The sequence below is a fragment of the Hevea brasiliensis genome, chromosome 3, assembly GCF_030052815.1.
Source record: "Hevea brasiliensis isolate MT/VB/25A 57/8 chromosome 3, ASM3005281v1, whole genome shotgun sequence".
NCBI lineage: Eukaryota > Viridiplantae > Streptophyta > Magnoliopsida > Malpighiales > Euphorbiaceae > Hevea > Hevea brasiliensis.
The window spans coordinates 5,700,535-5,723,963 of NC_079495.1; the positions used below are offsets into that span (position 1 = coordinate 5,700,535).

General features: G+C 30.0%; 1 protein-coding gene across 4 annotated transcripts; it reads left to right on the plus strand.

The window, feature by feature from the left end:
* Positions 1-7,202: 7,202 nt before the first annotated feature.
* LOC110652458 (uncharacterized) lies at positions 7,203-14,282 on the plus strand. Of its 4 annotated transcripts, XM_058143697.1 has the most exons (12): positions 7,203-7,510; positions 7,616-7,655; positions 8,590-8,814; positions 8,956-9,083; positions 9,358-9,466; positions 9,608-9,647; positions 10,230-10,319; positions 10,428-10,527; positions 10,663-10,802; positions 12,066-12,168; positions 12,576-13,390; positions 13,780-14,282. In XM_058143697.1, exons 3-12 carry the CDS (start codon positions 8,676-8,678, stop codon positions 14,060-14,062), a joined length of 1,947 nt encoding a protein of 648 aa, XP_057999680.1. In that variant the 5' UTR covers positions 7,203-7,510; positions 7,616-7,655; positions 8,590-8,675; the 3' UTR covers positions 14,063-14,282. The 4 variants fall into 4 exon arrangements, with proteins under 4 accessions (XP_057999680.1, XP_057999679.1, XP_057999681.1 ...); XM_058143696.1 differs by having other exon boundaries at positions 7,203-7,655; XM_058143698.1 differs by having other exon boundaries at positions 7,203-7,655; positions 13,783-14,282.
* The last annotated feature ends 9,147 nt before the right edge of the window (positions 14,283-23,429 follow it).

The window sequence follows — 23,429 nt, forward strand, 5'->3', positions numbered from 1 at the left end:
GTTGCCTTGTGTGACCTGCAGGTCTGGATGTGAGTCCAGCCAGTTTGGGCAGCTATAACTTGGGTTGTACAGGTTCAATTGGTGCAAGGCCAATTGGACATGAAACTAGACACATAATGGCACAACTTTGGTATAGAAACCTTGCCCAGAAAACCAAACTAAGTTGACCTAAAAATTGCCCTAATCTGGGTGACCTGTAGTCTGCCTGGGCAAAATGACCAAATGAATAGTGTTTATTCATTTGGTCATAACTCAGTGTAGAAAGGTCTAATTGATCTGAAATTTTACCAACAGAAAGCTGAGACATAGACCTACAACTTTCATGAGAACAAAAATCCTAATTCTGACCATAACCTAGTCAAATTACCAACCAAACTTAGGTTACCAAATCAGGCAGAATCAGTTTTGCCTAGAATTTTGGATTCTATCCAATCCGTCCAGTTATGGTGTTTAGGCCATAACTTGAGCTACAAAACTCCAAATGGAGTGATTCAAAAAAGGAAATGTAACTAGACAAAATAAAGAACAACTTTCATGAAGACAATTTTGCCAAATTCCTACTGTAAAAATGACCAATGGAACAGTAAACACAAGGCTTGAAATTTGAAAATTTTGAACAACTAGCACTAAGCTTAGAAATGATATTGGCAACCAATACCAACAATTTTAGAATGTAAAATGTGGTATGTTGGGAGTATTAGAACCAATGTACCTATTGTCTATGCAAAAGTCAACATTTTAGTTGACTAATGAAATGAATAGTAACACCTAAACTTAAATTTCAAGAATTGTAAAGTTTAAAAGTGTAACATGCCCTAATATACCTAGCAAGATTGGTTTGGATAGGTTGGCATGCCAATAGGGTTCAGTTAGTAGTACTGCATATGGCATTATGTCATTCTGTGATTTCATGGCTTTTAGCCATTCTGACATTGTGTTGAGACTTGGCCTTGTGCTTAATGTTATTACAGCTTATTAGCTGTTTTATTGCACACCGGGAGACACACATGTGACGGATGGTGTGACGGCCCGAGGTACTTGATACCCAGTGCTAGTTTACCCGTTTATCCAGTCCAGTCATCCAGTATAGGTTACTTGGGCAACAAAAAATGAAAGTTGATAAATTTAATGAAATAATGAATATAACAAGTACCAAATAAATAAAACTACCAATAATTATCAAAAATTTGTCTGCATGAGACATCAATGCACTCACTGCATTTTTTTTTATTAATTCTTTTTATTTTATTATTGGCACCACTAAGCATTATTGCTTAGCGCGTCGCTTTTTGCCACGCGTAGGTTCTGGAGAGACAGACAGAGAGCCTAGCAGACCATAAACTGGGTGAGGTCACAGATCTGCCTAGCGTCAGAGTCACCTCTCATCTACAGTGCATCAGTGGTAGGACCTTTAGGTCCCTTTTCAAATTATGTTTTTGCATTTTGTATTAGGTAGTAGTTTGAGATTTGTAAATTATGAACTTATGTAAATAGTAAATTTATGTAATCATATGTTGATGTACATATTTTGAAGAATTTTGTTAATTAATATAATTTGAGAATATCTACATGAAATTTTAGTTGATTTTGAATTTGAATGAAATTGTGGATTAATGTTGAGAACTTGAAATGATTGCTAATGTTGAGACCATGTTGATGGTTATTGGAGTTTGAGAATGATTGGAAATGATTATTGGAAGTGTTTTTCACAAATTCCGAAGAACTGTTTTCTCCATTTTTAGCCGGTACTCTGCCGGATTTTCTATAAAATTTTCAGAACCTCAAATAAATTATAATTTCAATAAATGACTTAAATGAATTATATTTCATAAATTGTACTTCATAACTATGAAAAAAATAAATTAGGAAGAATAAAAAAAATGATTGAATTAAAATAGGGTGTTCCAGTACACTGCGTGGCATATCTTGCTCGGCTACACTATAGACGGGTAAGGGGTGTCACAAGAACACTAAAATAACAAAATAGCTTTTTTCAAACTGTTTTCTCAACAACATCTAAAATGGTGCTTTTATTCAGAAAAGCAGTTTCAGGCCTTGAAACTCAATACCAAACAGGGCTTAAGAGATAAGGGGTTGGGGAGGTAGGGTAGCAGCAATAGGGAGATTAAATGAAAATGAAGAAGAAGTATATATATATATGAAATGGATGGTTGAGATTATTTCTCAAGAATGAATGGTTATAATTTAATGTCAAGAAGTTTATTTAAAAAAAAAAAAAGAAGGAAGGTGAGTGTGTGTCTCAAAACTCAAGACCTTCAAATGAAGAGATAGCTAACCACCAAGCTAGAAAAAGATACAAATGAATATTAGTATCATTAATTTTAATTTATTTTTGTTGGAATTTTTGAAAATTTTTTTAATCTTTAAAATCCAATCAAACTAAATAAATAAAAAATTTAAAAATAAAACTGAATCAAATTAAATTATCTGTAAAAATTGAACTGAATTTTCAAATTAATTCAATTTCGCCAATTATTTTAGTCTAACCCAAATAATGCTTTGTTGCTAAAATAGTATGGCCAAGTCGTTAAATGTAATTATCAATCACCATTATTTTGTGACTATTCCAATTCTAATTATCAAACACTGGACCACTTGATGATAAAAGAAAATAAAAGCTGGTAGGTGGCGGATGGCTAATATCAGCATATCATATAATTAAGATCATGTAGTGTTGATGCTAATCTTTTATATAAAAAGTTCCAAAAAAAAAAATATTTGTTTTTAAAATAATAAATAATAAACAAATTTTAACCCCCTTTCAAACATTCATGCTCAATTGGGGAAATTTCTTAAATAATGAAAAATTCTTATAAAAACTTCTTGGTAAAATTTATTCTTCAAAATAAGTTTCTTTTGGAAAAGAATTTCTTCTTGAAAATATTTTTTTTTCTAAAATATATTTTTCTTTAAATTTTATTTTTTGAGATGTTATATTCGCGTATTATATTTTACTTAAAAAAAGAAAGAAAGAAAGGGAGAAAGTTGTAAACCTTAGCCACCTCTTTCTCTAAACTCAATTTTCTTTTTGTGAGCTTTTTGGGTGACCACCGGTGAGTATTTTTACTGGTACATACCCCTTTTTTTTTTTCTTTTTTTTTTGTGTCTTTTTTTAATAATTTATAGATGTGTATCCTTTTAGAACATATCTATATTTATTCTCAATCTATTTTTATTAATAGATTTGAGTTTTATCACCACTTTTGAGAGAATTTTATGTCTCATCTTCTATAAGGATTTGGTATTTTCTTCTTTAGATCTATAATCATTTATTATTTTCTTTAAAATTTAATTTTTAAAAAATTAAAATTTTTTATGATTAAATGTAATATTTAAAAATTATTTAAAATATTATTTATCACATGTAACCTTTCATAATAATTATAATAATAATAATTTAAAGTAAAAAATAATTTTACCTAATTGCTCTCAACTTTTTTTTTATTTACTCTATTTTTTTTATTATTTCTTTTAAAAGTTATTAGTTATCATTCTTAAAATTTATTTATTTAAATATATTTAATTAATATTTATCTAATTACTATTTTTTTATAAGTTTCTTATTTAATATTTCTTAAACTTTTTAATATTTTATTTTATTATAATTATATATCAAATACAATTATAACTAATATTTTGATTATTTATATTTTATTATCATTAATTTTCAATAGAAATATTTTTAAATTTTAATTAAATATATAAATTTTTATGCATAAATTATTTCTCAACTATATTTTTTTTATAGAAGTATAATTTCAAAAATAAAATATAAATATGATTATAAAAAAAATTTAACTATAAGCAAAACTGATTAAAAAAAAATAAAATTACAATATTAAAATTATAGAATCTGTTTTTTAAAAATTAGTATGTATTTTTAATAATGATATTTTAAAGTTTTAATTTTTATGAAATATATTTATCATATATCATAAATTTATGTAAAATGATAACCATTTTTGTGAAAGGATTATTTTATAAAAAATACATCTGATTAATAAAAAAAATTTACACTTTATAAGAATTTAAAGATATAATATTTTTAAAAAACATATAATAAAATATTGTTTTTAATTAATAATAATGTTATATATTTTCATTATTATTAAAAGTAAATAATTTAATTCATTATTAATAATTTAATATATTTTTTTATTTCTTTTTTAATTGTTATTATTATTATTTACAATACTACTTATCATTTATTATTTAAATTATTATTTTCTTTAAACATTAATTTTTAAAAATTAAGACCTTTTATAATTAAATGTAATATTTAAATATTTTATATATTATTTTATAAATATTAATTATTATTTAAATTTTTTTTATCATTTGATTGTTATTATTATTTACAATAGTACTTAATATTTATGATTTAAATTATTATTTTCTTTAAAATTTAATTTTTTAAAAAATTAAGACCTTTTATAATTAAATGTCATATTTAAAAATTATTTATATTATTTTTTTATAAATTTATTTATGTAAAAATATTATTTGCCACATGTTATCTTTCTTCTTAATAATAATAATAAGTCATAGATAGTCATTAATTTGAAGAAAATTGACTATTAATTTATGATTTTATAATTAATCATACGTATTCTCCTTTATATTAATTATTATTTATTTTTTTTTTATTTTTTTTAATTATCATTGTTATTTATAATACTACCTTAACATTTATGATTTCAATTATTATTTTCTTTAAAATTTAATTTTTAAAAATTAAGACATTTTGTAATTAAATATAATATTTAAAAATTATTTATATTATTTTATAAATACTAATTATTATTTAATTTTTTATTTCTCTTTTAATTATCATTATTATTTATAATACTATCTTAAATTTATGATTTAAATTATTATTTTCTTTAAAATTCTATTTTTAAAAAATTATGACCCTTTATGATTAAATATAATATTTAAAAATTATTTATATTATTTTTTAAATAAATTTATTTATGCAAAAATATTATTTGTCATATGTTGCCTTCCATAATAATAATAATATTAATAATAATAGTAGTATTAGTTTAAAGTAAAAACTAATTTAAAATCTAATAATAATAATAATAATAATAATAATAATAATAATAATAATAAGGTCATTGATGGCCATTAGTTTAAAGAAAATTGATCATTAATTTATAATCTCATAATCAATTATTATATAATTTAATTAACCTTAAATTATTTCATATCTTTAACAAATATTTTTATTACATTGTTATATTTTCTATTATTTTTATTATAAAATATTTATTAAAAAATTTAAAAGACAAAAAATATAGTTTACATAAAAAGTTATAAAAATAAAATATAGAGATTTAATTTATTTATAATTAGTATGTATTATTTTTTATGTTAATAATTTAATTTTTGTTTATTTCATTTTCCTAATATTGATTAATGCTTATTATTATTATTATTATTATTATTATTATCATTATGACCAACTTATGACGATTTAATTCAAATGGTCAAGTGGATAGCAAATATTTTAGTATTATAAAAATTGAATTTGAATGTTTATTATCATTTTTCAATTAAATAATATTTAATTATAAATTAATTTTTTATTTAAATAGTTTTCATTTACTTGTCTATATATAATATGTCATACGAGACATTTAATACATATCAAGCACTCTCTTCTCACAAAGTGTTTTCATTTCACCTAAATGCTCTTAATTTTTTTTATTTACACTATTTTTTTTATTATTTCTTTCAGAAGTTATTAATGGTAATTTTCAAAATTTATTTATTTAAATATATTTAATTAATATTTATTTAATTATTAATTTTTATATAAATACATTATTTAATATTTTTTAAACTTTTGAATATTTTATTTTATTATAATTATATATTGAATGCAATGATAATTAATATTTTAATTATCCATATTTTATTATCATTAATTTTCAATAGAATTATTTTTAAATTTTAATTAATTTTCTATATTTTTATACATAAATTATCTAGAAATAGAATTTCAAAGATAAATTACAAATATGATTGCATCGAAAATTTAGCAGCAAATAAAGATGATTAAAAATAATTAAAGTTACAGTATTAAAATTATGAAATATGTATTTTGAAAAATAATATATATATTTTTTATATTTATTATATTAATAGAAAATGAGAATATTTTAAAATTTTAATTATTATGAAAATGTATTTATTTTATATTATAAATTATGTAAAGTGATAACTATTTTTTTAAAAAATTATTTAATAAAAAATATATCATATTAATAAAAAATAATTTACACTTAGATATAGTATTTTTAAAAAATAATATAATAAAATGTTATTTTTAATTAATAATAATGTTATATAATTTCATTATTATTAAATTAAATAATTCAATTCATTATTAGAAAGTTTAATTTTTTTATTATATTAATAACAAAGAATATATATATATATATTTGTAAAATAATATTATTTTATCATTAATTTAATGTGTTTTTTATAATTTATAAAAAATAAATATTAATTTATATAAATTATGAGATAAAATATAAAAATTTCATAAAATTTAAATTATTTTTTAAATAAAATATTTTGATTAAAAAAATATTATTAATATCTGTATAAAAAGAATTAAATAAATATTTTAATTAATTATATCATAAATTAGCTAAAAATTTATTATTATAATAAATAAAAATTTATTTAAATTAAATATAAATTTATTTAAATTAGTTTATTAATAATAATTTATATTATTTAAAATATAATTAAAAATTAAATTAAAAAATAAAAATTATAAATTATTCACATAATATGAACATTATACTAGTTACCATATAAAAAAAAAGAAGAGAGAGATAAAATTTAAAATACACATTCTAAATTTAACTTTTCTTCATCTCTCTTTAAATATAAAAATATATATTATCATCCTTTATTTTTTCATTAATTTATTCATTTTCAAATATAAATTTTTTTTTATTATTTTTTTTTTACTTTTCCTTTTATTCTCAGTTATCCATTCGTTATTTACACTTTTCACACCCATCCAAACAATCCTTCACAGCAAGTGAGGAGCCACCGCGACATTTGTATGAAGAAAAAACAACCTTGAGAGTGTTCTGTAATTTCACGTTACGTTAGAGATGTCAGAAAAAGATCGCCGGTCAATTTCATTTCAAGTTTTTTTTTTTTTTTAAATTACAATCTTTAATTACCTGTCATTTAATCCATAATCCACTGCCTAGATTTTATCTTGTTGGTTCACCTACTCGTGGACCACTCTCGTAAGTGTCCTAAAATCAGTATGATTCCATCCAACCAGCGTCAACTTCACTGTTTATTAATGTATATTAATTGCTTTTGTAATGTTTATTAGTTATTTTGGGAAAGGTATTTCTTTTGTTTTTGGGCTGATTCTTCTGCTTTGTGTCTGGAATTCGTCAAGTTCAAGAAGAGTCCATGTTCTTTACCCGTCTGGATGGTCACGAATCAGGTGCCTTTGCCTCACCTATAATGATGGTTTTATATTGAGATCTTCACCCATTAGGTTTCTGAGAATTTTCAGCGCTTTTAATTGGGGTGGTGTTCTGAGTTTCAGAAAAGGGGAACTGGATTCCAGCTAGGGAGCTTCAATTGAGGTAGAATTTTTATTATATTCATAGTTTCTGCATCTGGGAACTCTTCCTTCTTCTATTTTCTGCTTATGTTTTTGAATACCATTTCTGTGAGGTTGATTATGTTTGCATCTTGGAAATAGTCAGCTTAGTTTGTGTTTTTGATAGAGAAAACTGGGCATATTAAATGTTGATATGGATAGCGAACTGCAAGGCTGGTTTGGATTTACTAGAGCAAAATTCAATGCTTACCCCCTGACCATGTTGATAGAGAATACTGGGCATAAATCTAATGGAGCCCAAACTTTGTCCCTCTTAGTGTTTTACACCGGAAATATCTTGGAACTGTTCTGATTATCTAGGCATGATAAAAGCACAATAAGTGGGTTTTTATTCCAATTCGCTTATTGATGCTAGTATTTTTAGAGACCTTATGACTCCTGCATGTTTTTATAAGGCTGAATGATTTGAAAAATCTTGAAATCTATCCATCATATCCAATAAGTATAATACATGTGCCTATGCTGATGTTGTGTTGAAGTAGACTGTCAATATGAACAAAAATGGCTAACTTGGATGATGCTTCTTGAACCTAAAGAGCCAAAAAATGGTTGTTTTTTGCAAAATACAAATCTCAAAATGAATTTTAAGCAGCTGCATGAGGGGGAAAAATTTTGCAAAGTAAAAGCATTTGGTAGTTTTTAGATTCAGGACTGAACACATCTTCCAAGGGAACAAGTTATGTCCTATTTGCCTTGCATCTAAGTGCAATAATGTTGGCACACATCCATTACCAATCATTAGATAGAATTGAAACAAAATCAACAACTGATGTACCAAATTGGTAAAATTAAAAGCATCAAAGTTTATGATTTTGCATACCATTAGCCTTTCTATTAATATCATAAGTTCTTAATTTTATTTATTTATTTATTTATTTGTTTTAATATTTTGCTAGGAGATAATAGCAATTTGTTATCAAGCGAGTGAGTTTATACCCTAAAGTTCAGAAAGGGGTCCATTTACTTGCTTGTGGATGCAAAGATGGGGAAGAATGGGAAGATCTCAGAATACAGAGAAAGGCTGGACAGGACACTGGCATCCCATGAACTGACAAATAATGTTGCACTTAAAACCCTTGTGAGGAATCAGCTCCTCCAGTCTTCACCTAATGAGAATGAAGGCTAGTATTTTTCAAACTTTTTTATTTGCTCTTCCAAACATTTGGGATGTAGCTTTTGTTACAGCGTCATGTAAGCTAATAACCGTCAAGATCTGTGGCATTTGTCAAACACTCTAATTTTGTTTACCTCTGTGTTTGCAGGATGTGCTGAGAATGTAATAGAAAAAAGGACTACTGAAGTATCCAATTTTCTTGACATGTTGAGGAGTGCTTCTGTTAGTGAGCATGAGGCATCAAAAACATCTCAGACATCACATGGTGAATGGAAAGTATGCCCTCTTAACCAACTCCTTTTTTTTTTCTAATGAAAATTTTGTTAATCTAAATCTTGTCCGATGAAAAGTGAGCAAATAATAACTGATGAGAACATGTCATCTTGTTTTTACATTGAAATTTTTGTGAAAAAGTTCTTGTAGTTGGCCATTAGTTTTATCAGGTTCGTATCATCAGACACTTGCAAACACATGCTTTCTTTTATCTTATTCTTTTTCCTCTCTGTTTGACGTCAGTACTGATATTGCTAAAGTTTGCTTGTCTTGATAGTTAAAGGATGATAAGGAAGAGTACCGTGTGATGTATCGCGAAGGACCCCATGGTACTCCCCTTCATACCTTACTTGTTGAAGGCTATGTAGATGGGCCAATTGATACTTGTAAGTTTGGATTAAATGTACATAAAAATTTGAGATTCATTGTACAAGTTATAATTACAAGCAAAAAGTAGGCAGTTATTTAAGGCCTTTTGATGCTATACATATCAGAAACTTATTTGATAAGTAACATATTTATTGCAGGTTTATGTATTTCTTGGGAGTCAGCCCTCTACAAGAAATGGTAACAATTGAGTCCATCTTTGAGTATTGCTTCATTTTGTAATGTGTCATGTTCACTGAGATGATTTTTATGAGTTCATGAGATAAAACAGATGTACATGTTGCGAATTTAATATTTTTCTTTATGTGGTGAAATTTTAGTTGCAGCATCCGCAAGTTGATTGAAAATTAACTTTTTTCTTCTTTTTTTTTTTTTTCTATATTCCTTTGTTAACCATATCTTTCTCGTTTATTTCTTTAAAGAAAGAACATTGCTTATATGGCACATTTATATCCATAGCTTACCAATGAGTTCATTAGTAAGGAGGTTCACGACTAGAAGAATAAGAATCTCCATGGGCGATCCTGCCCTTAAAATAGGAAGGATATGTGTGTGCTAATGCACATATGTTTGTTTGATTTTCCTTTATTTATTTTTTTATGCCTTTAAAATTTCTTGGGGATTGGGGATGCTCTGCATCACAGACACTATATGTCGAGTTACATGGTTTGAGATGAGGATTGATGTTTGGCAAGAACTTTTAGTGTGGGACTGAAGCTCACTGTAGTTTGGTGATATGTTGTTTAAATTTTTTTTTCCCAGGTGGCCACAGATTAGTTTCCCGCCTTTTAAAATTACAGTATGCAAATGTTTGCAAAAAGTCCGGATTGGTGAACAAATATGTTTAGTGAGGTTTGTCAAGCTTAAACTTTAGCAGTTGTTTAAAGTAACTTGTTGGATTCCTTTGATTCAATCCCACAGCTTAAAAAGGCTGATTTTTTCTTAAATTTTGGAAGAAAGGGTGAAGGTAACATGGCCACTCTCAGCTAGGGAGGCAGTCGTGCACTATTTTTTATTTGAATACCTCAAAGATGGTCTGGTGGTTGTTCTTTCAAACACGGTATTTTTTTTAAATGGTGAAATTCATTACTATTTCAGCTGCAATTACTTTTCTAGCCATACTTTTTGAAATCCAGCTAATCCTTTCCTAGGTTGAAGCTAAACAAGTAAAACTTCATTACAATATTGTTTTCAGATATCGGATTTGGAGAGCATTGACAAAACTACCCATGGATTTTCCAGGGATGGGATACCTGAAGTGAAGGATGTGGTAAGGATTGATGTTGTTGGAGGTTTTGCCATACAAAAAGTGACCTCAGAAAGAAGTTACTTTCGGTGAGTTGTGATTATTGGCTGTATCATATGAATCCTTTTAATGTAACTTACATGCAAGTATCTTGCGTTCCATAAGAGGAAAACTTGAGTTTGGTAGAAATAGAAACAGCTTAACTAAACTAAATCTTAATCCAGTATAGTTGTGGTCAACTGTTATGTTTTTATTCCTCTTCTATTTTGTCTTGTTTTAATACTGTATTCTCAGTAATAAAAATATCCTGTTAGATTTCAAACTATGTTATTTTTTGGTCTGGCTTTTACCTTTTTGACCCCTTCAACTTGAATGAATTCAACCATCTATGCTGCACATGGCAACGCCATCTATAGCAAGTTTTCCTTAATCTGTGCAATTTCTAGCTTTTATGAATGTGTTTGTTCCTTTATCCTTTGTTTTGTGTATTACTGCAAATATCCATCCTTAATCCTTTCAAAAAGGTGTTTGTGTCCCTTATCTAGTCAATTAGACCTCGAACGAGACAATGAAGGTGAATTGTGTACTCTATCTGTGCTTATAACTGGATGAATAGAAATCTAAGTAGTTTGATAGCACATGGTTATCAGTAAAGAACGCATGATGTGTATTTGAATTACTTGAAATGAGAGAGAGAGATGCTATTCTACTAATGGATTTTGGAATCTATTCTAGTACTACTACAATGTTTGGTACTTTTATTTTCAAGTCGTGTCTGAAAGTTTGACACAGATTCTGTCTTTGTAAAATCCTATCATTTCATGTATTTCAAATCTAAGTCCAAAAGAAACTCTCCAAATTTTGTAAATCTGAGTTGGTTTTTAGTTGATGCATAGTTGAATCAATAGTCCATCCAATAATAGGGTTTTGCTTCCATGGTAACTCATAATTGGTTGGAGGTGCAGGTTCATAACATCTTGAATTAGGAACATGTAGAGAGTTCAGAGGTTCCAAACCCATGTATGCAAGCATCCATTGATTTTTATTCAATGTGACTCACTGTAGAACTGTAGAGTGGTGTCTTGGGATATGACCTGAATGATTAGCCAATGTATAAGCTTTCACCTTGTCAACATTAACTTTGAATTGACCTATGGTCATTCCTGTATGGCGGTTTCTCTTATATTTGAATAAAAGTGAGGATGTTTGCAGCTTAAGAAAGAAGATTGGCTAATTAGAAAGAAGATGAAAATAACCTGAAAGAAGGAAGAGGACATTATATTTCACCTTCCTTCTTTTTTTTTATACCTTCTTTATTATATAGCTTTGAATACTGTCACTGAATTTCTTAGGACTATAGCAAACGTGGATTTGAAGCTGGACTTTGTCCCTCCATCCCTTATAAACTTTATCTCAAGGCAGCTTATTGGTGGTGGTTTCAAGCTCTATCAAAAGGTTGTACATTTCTTCTCTGATGCTCTTCCCTTCATTATTTGGTTTGGGATCATTTTTGTGCACTGAACACCAGCCAATGGGACCAACTCATTTGGCTCTTTAAAGGCTTCAGGCTCTTCACAGAATTACTAAAACTGGCACCAGCCAAAATAACTTCTGTAGAGGCACTCTTGTGTTCTAGCTGCAATGGGAGCTGCAGGGTCTTGAATTTTCTATCTATTGTCTTACATTATAGGGGTGTGAAACTAAGGGCACATTGGGATCTACTGCATTTCAACTCAATAGGTTGGTAAGGGTCTGCATCTGATGGCCCATGCATGAGGATACATCCTTGCATTCTCATGAATACACGATTCCTGTTCATTGTTCAACTGTTTCTCTGACTGCCAATTTCTAAACTACTACAGGCAGTGGCTTCTGTGTCCAGCTATGATGAAGATTATAGTAAAGCTTTGGAGGATCCAATGTATGCTCGAATACGCAAGTCTCTTTATTCCACTGATGAGGCAAATGAAACTATGGAAGGGAAAGAACTCAAGAATGATGCATGCCTTCCATTGCAAGAGCATTCTCTGAAAGATGTGCAGAAAAACTTGGAGGAAATGGAACAGAAGGTTCAGGGAGGTGAAAGTGCAAGTGAATCCATGCCAGAGAATGCACAAGTTACAGACAAGAAAGTTTTTTGTGAGATTGAAGAAAATGAGAGTGATGAAATCATACAATTGAAAGATGAAATTGACGACACAGAACAGAAAGTTCAAAGCAATGACAGTGTGATTGAAATTTTGCAAAATACTAATCTGACTACAGGCATGAAAACATTTGGCGAAATTGAGGAAGAAGAGAGTGATGTTAGTGTAGAATTAAAGAACTATGGCAAAAGTATAGGTCAACCCTTAACTGATAAAGTTGTACAGGAGAGTCTTGTGAACTGCAAAACAAATATTCATGTTAGTCCTGAGGTAGAACAAGCTTTAGAAACTCTAGAGCAGGCCATTTCTTTGGTCCGGGAACATGGATTTAAGAGTCTAGGCAGGTTTTCCTCTGGCTTAATCAGTGAAGGTACTCCAAATCTACAAAAGGGTGCAGAAAAGGATTCAACTTTTGTAGAAGATGGAGAATCTTCAGACTCAGAGGTCTCTGTTGAAGTATCCGAAGAAGTTACAACTGTGGAGAGGACTTCACATGAATCCAGGAATAGGTCCAGCAATTGTGATGTCAGGTACTTAAATGTCAAATATATTCCTGTCATGATTACAATAATTATAATGTTGTTAGTGATGATACTTATTCAAATTCCATGATCACAAACATTTTGAATTTTAATCATATAATCTCTTGTTACTCATTTGTTTTTTGTTCTCCACTTCCTTTCATTTTAAAGTCTTTGTTTAGCAAAAATTTCATTATTGTAACAATTTATATGCCATCTTTCTTAATTCTGTTTCTGAAAAAATGACAATGCTTGAGAATGAGATACTGAAACATTTGCTTTCTTTAACTTGCCCCTTCAACCGAAAAGCAAGGAAAAATGATACTCTCATCATACATCTTTTGGTTGTTCTTGGTTGCTATATACTATAGTTTGATTACTGGTCTGATCTTGCTCAGCAGGCGTGTGGGATCAAATTCTCATGCAAGGGAAGTGAACCATAACAAGATAGCACCAGCATCACCAGAACAGTATCTTCCAATTCCCATTGAAAGTAACCAGGTGTTGCGTTCATCCAAAGATGGCATCACAGACCTATCAATTGTGGATCGAACATTGCGAAACGAAAAGCAAATGGATATTGAGGTAAATGGAATCCATGAAAATGGTTTGCAGGTAGAGAAGAAATTGAGCTGGCGGAATAACCGTAGGTTGTGTTGCTTCAGTCTGAGCCACCGGTAAATGATACCTTGAGAGGGAAGAAATTTAGATGGTGACTGTAATCTTTACATCCACATAAGTGGATCAATGATAGCTTCCATAGAATTACAGAAATATTTTTATATGGATTAATCGTACCATTGTATATATTTATTCTTCGGCCAAAATGACCCAATAAATCTTTGTATTCCTCTCACAGATAAGATTTCAAGTTTAATAGTAAGTTGTTTGACTTAACTTATGAATGAAAATTAACTTGTAAGTACTTTTGAACTTATAAGCATTTGCATGTTTGGTTAAATTGACTTATAAGTGACTAATGAGTAGTTAATGTATTTGATAAAAAATAGTTTATAAGTACATTTATTATTTAAATGACTAAAAATAATACTAAATAAGATTTATAATAAAATTTTAAAATTAAATGATGATAATATAATAAAATAAATAATTATATTATTTTATAAGTACAAAATTTATAAGCACAAGGTTTATAAATACTGAAATAAAAAATAAGGTCTTTCAGCTTATTATTTTAGCATATAAATTTAATTTATAAGTTTAAAAATTATTATAAATAAATAAGTGAATTTATTTTTAGAACTTATAAGCTGGTTAAATCAGTTTATTAGTTAAGATAAATAATTTTTTAAATTTATAAATTTAAAGAAGATGTTGAATGAGTGAATGAATTAGAACAATCTGTTTGTGTAAAAGATGGTGATAAATTAATAAGTCACACCTGAAATTTTTAAAATTTTCAAAGTATTTTTATTAAATTTAGTTGAAAAATTATAGAAAATTCAATCAAACTCTTTTTTTAATGTTACACAATTTAGTATTTTTCTTATAAACTTTCTATGTCAATTTAATATGATTAAAAGATGAGATATTTAATAAGTTTTTTTATGATGGTGATCCACTTTTTAATAAAATTTTCATTAAAAAAACTGTATAATGTTTCAAATTCTAAGCATATATTTCTAAATTAATGGGCTAACTAATAAGTGTAAATAAATTGAGCCGCTCGATTTGATAAAAATTAAATTTTTAATAAATTGAGTTTAAGTTTAATTTTTTTGAAAAGAAAGTCATTTTCTTCTCACACTAAAAATATAAACAAAAGTTAATAACTTGATTAAAATAAAATCAAATCAACATTAGCTTGATTAAAATTAATTTTAAATCAAGTTAAAATTGATTATTTTTGTAACACCCTAAATTTTTAAATAATTATTTTGTGTTGATACTGATGAATTCATTAATAAAATTATTTAGGTGATCAGAATCAGCTTTCCTCCTTCGCCTAGTCACTACAGTGACTTGTGAATTACTGTGAGTAGATATTGATTTTACTTATAATTTTAATATTATTATGTATTCAAGGCATGTTCATGCTTCACTTATAGATATATATACATTATTATTTGCTAGGTATGCCTTATATTGCATTTGTAGTTAATGACATTGCTGTGGTTGTTGCTTTATGGCGATCTAGAGCCGCGTGTGTGAGTTGGTGTGCATGTGGTGTGTATATGGATATGAGTAGGAAGGGTAGATGGGGCTGGAGCTTAACTCGCTGGGACCCAATCCTTATTATGGATAAGTCAGGGTAGACAAGGCTCGAGTTGATCTTGCTGGCCCCCGCATTTGGATATTAAGAGAAAGTCCGACTTTGAGTTGATCTCGTTGGCAGAGATTGGAACTAAGAGAGCTGTATAGGAGATCAGCTCCCATATATATGTGTGTGTGTGTGTGTGTGTGTGTGTGAGTATAGATTTGACACGCGGGTATGTGAGTACTCCAGATTGCCTTTAGTGTGATTATGACTTGACTTTTTTTGAATTATGTGAAGATGTATTTCATTCTTAGGGATGCATTAGACTTAGATAGTTATAGAAATTGTATGTAAAATCAATATCTTACTCTATGAGTTGAACGCTCATTTCTGTTCACCCCATTTTTTTCAGGTTACAGGAGGGCTTTTCTTTTCTTGCGTTTAACCTACTTCCTTCCTCGCAAGTCCATTAGCTGCTGCATCAATATTTTATGTTGTTAATTTGAACTTTAGAATTCCGCATGTGCTACGATTATCGTATTTGGTTTGGGAATGGTAAAAGATTGTTGTTTTGAAATTGTAAACTTAATATTATGCATGTATGTTGGATGGAATGGTTATTTATGATAGATGAGGGAGCTGAGCTCCTATTAGACTTCATTGATTGATTGAGGATTGTAAGGATGAACTGAGCTCCCCAAATTTGTATATTTTATGATTACAGGTTAGGTGAGTTGAGAACTCCTCGTTGGATGGTCCAGATTATGGTCGAACTCTGTCCGGTTGATTTCTTGAAATTGGGCTCAAATATGGGCTTTATAGTTAGCTTAGAAAATAGTTAGGCTTACTACAAGCTTTGGGGGCCTTATGCTGACCTGAGTCTTAGTGCCGATCCGGCCCATAATTTGAGCTATGACAAAGTTGGTATCAGAGCTTAGACTCTAGATTCATGGGAAGTGCATGTCTAGGGTTTTAAAAAGAGTCTTGTTAGGAGGTCATATGCGGAGTATAGGATCCTGTTTCATCTTCTTCTGTAATTCCTTGTTTATAGACTTTGTGTTATTCCTTGAGTAGTATAAGAGTGCTTCAGTTTAGTGTCTTAATTTTTCATGGAGTACATGGTAATGTGAACAAGAGCTAGCAAATGTGTTGAGGTCTGCCATGAGAATACGTTCTCCAAAAAGTTCTGTGTTTTGTTAGTATGGGGCTAGATGGCATGCCTATCTAGCACGAGGCATGAGTACAGAAAGGTGAGTTATGATAGTATAACTACCCTAGATAGGGGTGAGGATATCACTGTTGGCAATCGTTAGTGGATAGCTCAGTCAAAGTAAGTTTATGTTATTAGTGGGCTCAAGAGAGATAAGAGATTGGGAAACCTAGTCTGTTGGGATGTACCATATTAACTATGCAATGTTCTCAATGTTTGTGCTATAAGCTGCAGATTACAGTACCGACATGGGATTATTGTATAGAGTTGCGTGCTTCCCCATGGTGCACCATAATGACAGTGATTGCAGACAGCCTCTATTTTGATATAGTTATGCCATAACAGAGTTCTATTTCTGTACAAGAGTTTGGGACTCCTAGTTAGCAGTTTAAGACTGTAACACCCCCTTACCTGATTTACAATGTAGTCGAGCAAAGGAATGCCACATCTTGTACCAAAGCACCTAATCTTGTCTTATTTAATTGAATATAAATTTAATTTCTTCATAATTTAAATCAAGGAAAATTTAAATAGAAATTGCAAGAGTTTCCCCGTATTATTAACGTTTTACCTGTTAGAAAATTGACCTGTTAAAATTTTTCATATTGGAAATCTCAAATCTATAAGAATTTCAATATCACAATTCATATTTCTTTTCTAATCACATCCATTTCTATACATAAATGTTTCCTTCATTACATTCATTTATAAAATGTGCACATTTATCATACATTTCAAAATGTAATTACAACTTTTGTGTCTAAGTACAATACATATAGTCATGCATTAATGTGGGCCAATGTTCTCTACCAGAATGGTGTGCTGAGGTGACAAAGGCCACTACTGCATATCAGTTTCAAAATCTCTGTCCAAATCTACTAAGTCTTATCGCCTGGACCTGCACGATGAGAAACTATTGCGCTAAGCATTTTTGCTTAGTGGTGCACTAATATAATAAAAATACCATATACATACAAAAATAATTTCATGCTTGTATGAAATAAGAAAATGTACATTTAAATATTCATAAATCATTTTAAAAGAATCTTGAATTTATAACATCAAAATTTTTGTAGTCATTTCATTTGTTTAACTACATAACTGTTTTGGATACCTTTCACAATATTTTCCTCTCGTTTTCTCATGTTTTCATGTTTCTATGATCTTTGGAGTTATTTATTTTCACATAATCTTTCCTTTTCTTTATTTTGATATTCAACTTTCTTAATTTATTTCAGCGCCCAAAGTAACCTTTAACAGGACTGTTTGGACTGGATATGCGGGTTTTACAGGCGCTGGACACTCGATGCCTCGGGCCGTCATACCATCCGACACATCGGTGCCTACTGGGTATGCAATATAATTGGGCATAAAAGCCATAGGAATAATCATATCGGACACTCGGTGCTTGCCAATGATTATTCAAAGCAATCATGAATAAGGGATAATCATATCGGACACTCGATGCCTGCCAATGGTATCTGAGCATAGAAGCCATGGGCAGTACTGCTAATCTCGTCCCTTATTGGCATGTCAATCTATCTAACCCATGCACTATTGTCTAGGCATACTCGAGCTACTTTATTATTATTAGCAATTCAATATTCTCATTATTTCATTATTTAGTTATCATTCTTTCATCATTCCGTCATCATCTCATTCATCATGGGAACATATGTCCCAAATACAATTTCACATGTCATTCATGCTTAACATGCCATTGGCATCAATCATAATTCACATTTCAAACAATTATGTTTACATTTTATAAATTCCAGATTTGGTATCTCTATTTTCTTAATAGATTTGGCCAAGGTACGGTAGGAATTAGGCTACACCTGCTCCATGAGAATTGTAGATCTATGTCTTATGTTTATTTTGGCTTTGGAATCATTCAATTTTCACTTTTGTAGCTTGAGTTATGGCCATTTTGTCAAAACTGTTTCAGTGACCAAATCTCAGTTTTTAGGTCACTTCTAGAATCTAGGCATATTTCGGGACTCACTTTATCAAGCAAATTTGGATAGGTTACAGTCATAATTTAACATCATGGTCTTCATATGAATTGTTTCCCTGTATCTCAGGATTACACAAGTTCAAGAATCACTCAATTTGGAGTTTTGTAACGTGAGTTATGCTCAATTTAGTGTGTACTATTTATTTAGTCATTTTTCAGAATTTCAAATTTGCATTTCCATATTCCAACCCTAATTTAGGTATATTCCAATCAGTTTCAAGTCAAGGGTTCTTCATTAAATTGTTCCTCTATGTCATAGCTTTCTAACGAGGTAAAATTCACCTCATTTGGAATTATATACAATGAGTTATGTCCAAGTAAGCAGGACATGTTCATATGCATTCTTTACTAATCGCAGGACAGGGTTTGGGCAGTTTTTGGAACCGGAATTTAATCAAGTTGCAATTAGAATTTGTCATTTGTTTTTCATGAAAGTTGTTTCTTTATGTCTTAGCTTTTTAACAAATCAAGAATCACCTCATTTGGAGTTTTCTAGAGGGAGTTAGACTCATTTTAATTCAGACTGTTCAGGGTGTCCTGCTTCTAGGTTTCAGGTTGTATAACTCAACTTCTAGCAATTCTTCAAGATATTTACACACAGGATTTGAGCAACTTGTCTACCATGAAAGTTTTAGTATATTGTTTTATCTTTAATTTGCCTTTGGTTTCACATCAATTGGAATTATGTAGCTCAAGTTATAAGCATTTAATCCACTAGACTCAAGCTGTCTAAATTCACACTTAATGCACACTTATCAATTCATTTAATTTCTTCACCCTATCATTAATGTTTCTCAATAAACACACATATAATAATCATAATATAACCATAATAACATTAAATAGGCTTCATACAATGAAAGCCCTAATTTCATAAAACCCTAACTTAAGTAGAAAAAACTTTGAAAATTCAAGGAGTTTCTTAGTACTAACCTTGATTACAAGTCCTAAGCACTCTCAATCAACTTTCAATTCACCAAAGATTTTGATTCTCATTGTTGGTCTCTCAACTGAAATTCCCTCCTTCAATAACATCCATGGTTCCAATCAATTTTCACAGAAATCCCTAAAATCAAACTTGAATTCTATACATTCATAACTAACTAAGCTCAAATCACAACTTACCTCAATTGGTCAACAAGTCTTCTTTACCAATCTTCCAACTTTCTTTGAATTCTTACTTGCTTTCTTCAAATCAAGGCTTAATTCAAGGTTTTCTCTTGAATTTCTATGAAAATTATGGAAGAATTTAAGGGTTTTGAAGCTTGGAATGAAGCTTTAATGGAGGATTGGGAGAGAGAGTGGGGACAGCAAAGTGAAGAAAGAAGAAGATGAAGATGAGTTGATGATGATGGTGATGTATTTTAATGAGAAATTATCTTAATTAATAACTTTTGTCTTATTTACAAAATATCTAAATAATTATAATTATAATTATAATTATAATTGCTACAATTCAATAATTTCATCTATGTCCCTATTAAATTTTCATACTCCTTTCAATTAATTAAATCTCATTCAAATATATCAATCTCACTTAATTTGATTGACAGTTCGATCAAAAGTCAACTCTTTAAGTGAATTGACCAAAATGTCCTTCATCGGGTTATAGTCCATCTTTTTCAATAATACCGATTAAGTTCATAACTCGATGGTCACTTCGATTTTTATTCTGCTTATCTTAATTAATTTCCATCTCATTTTTAGTCCTCGAGCTAGCCTTGAATAATACTATTCACAGACTATTCAGAGCTCGGAATTCTCGGGACGTTACAAAGACCCTTAAGATAGAATATCAAGGTCGCAATTAGGTGATAACTAGAGTCAGTGACTCGGTTATCTTAACTTAAGCACAGAGTTATAGCATAAGTGGCACGAGACTAGAGGTTTTTAGTATGATCACAGTGTAATGATGACACCTACTTAGTGGGATCATCTGGTCTCCGATATGAGGTCTTAGACAGTTTTAGCATTACAAGAGACGTTTTGCCTAAAGCTTAGAAAGAATAATATATCCCTCGTGTGTTAGCAAGATGCCAAGGACAACCTTATTACCTAAAGAAGATCGAAGACTAGGAATAAAATTCATAGCCTATGAAATAATAATTTAAAGAGTTGCGGTATGATAAGAGAGTAAATGATCTGACCTGATTTTGGCAAGATAGCAGATGCAATACCCCTGTTGTAGTCAGTTATAATGTAGGGTATATTCTTATGCTTTCAGGAAAGACAGAATATTACTACTAGTGATGGTGACCTAAAGAATAATGTCCCAGATGGGATTGTAGAGTGTGGTAGAGAGTAGTTGGCTCAAGTATCCTGAAGAGGGAATAAGTTTCATTGTAGGAACTATAAGTGATTGGCTCATGATGGATGAAAAGCCAGTGAATTGAATGATGGGTTATGGTACCCAGTACCATAAGTTTTGACTAATTGAGTGGATATAAGAAACTAAAATCCCTGTAGATTTCCTTCTTGAAGTATTAGAGGGTAGTTTGTAGTTAAGCGGAGAAAAGGACAATGACTATAAGTCAGCGAAAATAAATCATAGAATATCAATAGATAAAAGGAAATATGAAAATGAAAATTTGGATAGTTGGTTTCAGATGTAATAGGAAAGAAATTTGAATGGTAGTGGAAGTGCTAATCAGAGTGGTCGAAAGACCAATTTTGAGTAGTACAAAAGTGAAGATGACTTAGCAGAGACACTGAAAAGTACAATTATCTAGCATAGCTGTCAGGTCAAGAAGAAGAGTGGAGCTAAGGAATAAAGTAATTTCTATTTTGGGTAAGATAAAAGAGATGAATTAAAGAGCAAACCGAATAGGCAAGAATATGACAAGATTATGAAGATCAAAGTGAGATATAAGGTACATAAAGTGCCATCCTGAGCAAGGCAAATAGGATGAAATGAAAGATAATATTAGAAAGTCCAGAACAAGATTACATGAGTGAGGATACCTGTCAAGATATAGAATTTAGAAGTGTAAGACTTAGAGCAGGTCATAGTTCGGGCAATGTCAGGAGCCAAAACATGGAGTTCAGGGTTACAGGATATGGATCAAACGCTGTCTATTCCTGTTCCCAAGATGGAGCAGGTAGCAATGGGATAAGATCCATTTAAACTTCTAACAGTATGAGGAAAGTTAGTTGAGGAATGCAACCAGAGCAAGCAAAAGTTATAGGATGTGCAATGGTGTCTTGAACGGTCCCATTTGGCAAAGGAGTGAATTAATAAGTAGTAAGTTAAATAAAAATAAACCTAATGGTTCAAATAGGCATGACAAGGAAAGGGTATGGTGGAAAACGACACATAGGCTTAGGTCATGAGTAGAGATGATGAGATAGCAGTTATGGGGTCTGCGATCAAGGGTTAGGTAAGCATTTTCAGTATGACCAATAGGGACACATTATAAGGAAACATGAATGAAAATAAGTGACAAAACGACAATAGGAGATAGAGCAAAAAAGGATATATATGAGTAGTAGTCACAAGTCACTAAGAAGTACAAGGATAAGAGTTATGGCAGTAGATATGATTGGAATTAATTCTGGAAGAGTCTATTAGTGAGAGGTATCTTCTAGAATACAGTGAGATATAGAGATGCAAAAGAACGAGGGTAGGCATAAAAGGCAAAAATGGAGTATAAGTAGAGATAGTAAATCTTAAGACGATTTGTTAGGCAAATCGGTGGTATAACAGAAAGATTGTTGCACCTGATACTTATAGAAAGAAATGATGAAATTTCAAAAAGAAGACCAAGAGACATGGGTTGAACATTATTCTATAGAAAATAGTGTGCTGTTGGCTGTAGGAGGAGATTGCTTTCTCTTCAAGCTTAGTTTATGCTTTTGGCTCTAGAAGGCTATTTATGGAAGGGAGACTGTGTCGAGGTAATCCAATTAATTAAGAATTGGGTAGGCACCAGTTCATACACAATCTTCCGAGAAGAGAATGATGATAAGTGCATACTTAAGGTCAAGGATGAAAGGACAGTCAGGGTCATGACGGGAGTTAGATCAAGTTAGTTACCAAGACTTGCAGCCTTTCTAAACTATAAGCTAGATGGAGTGCTACTTGCGGATAATATTCAATGGATGTAACTTTGCTGATAGGTAAATTTGAGACTGAAGTTTGGAAAGCTGTAAGCAATAGATGTGGCTATATCAAGAAGAATGAATGCATAAAGTATCTTATCTGGGATTGTGGTACAACACCCATTTCTCACTACCATGATAGTTCAGGTGGAAATTATAGGTTGAAGGATACTCATCTAACCATGAAGAGTAATTCCCTACAAATGATAGTAGGGAACGATAATGTTTTGATGGTCAAGTTAAGGAGATACAGGAAGAATCATCCATGGTGAATGGCCTGTGTTCCATAAAATGAATAGTAGGTTAGTACTATAGTATGATACTATATGGTGGATGTGCTAGTGAAAACCAATCGCAGAGTTAGAATTTTAAAAGTAATGGAGTTAGCAATCAAGTTAAAATTAAAAAATAATAAAAAGGTGTATTTTCTTATTCCTGGAGTGGAAGAGTTTAGCTTTGATGATGACAGGAGTATAGCTCTATACAATTTAGTGTTAGCCATAAG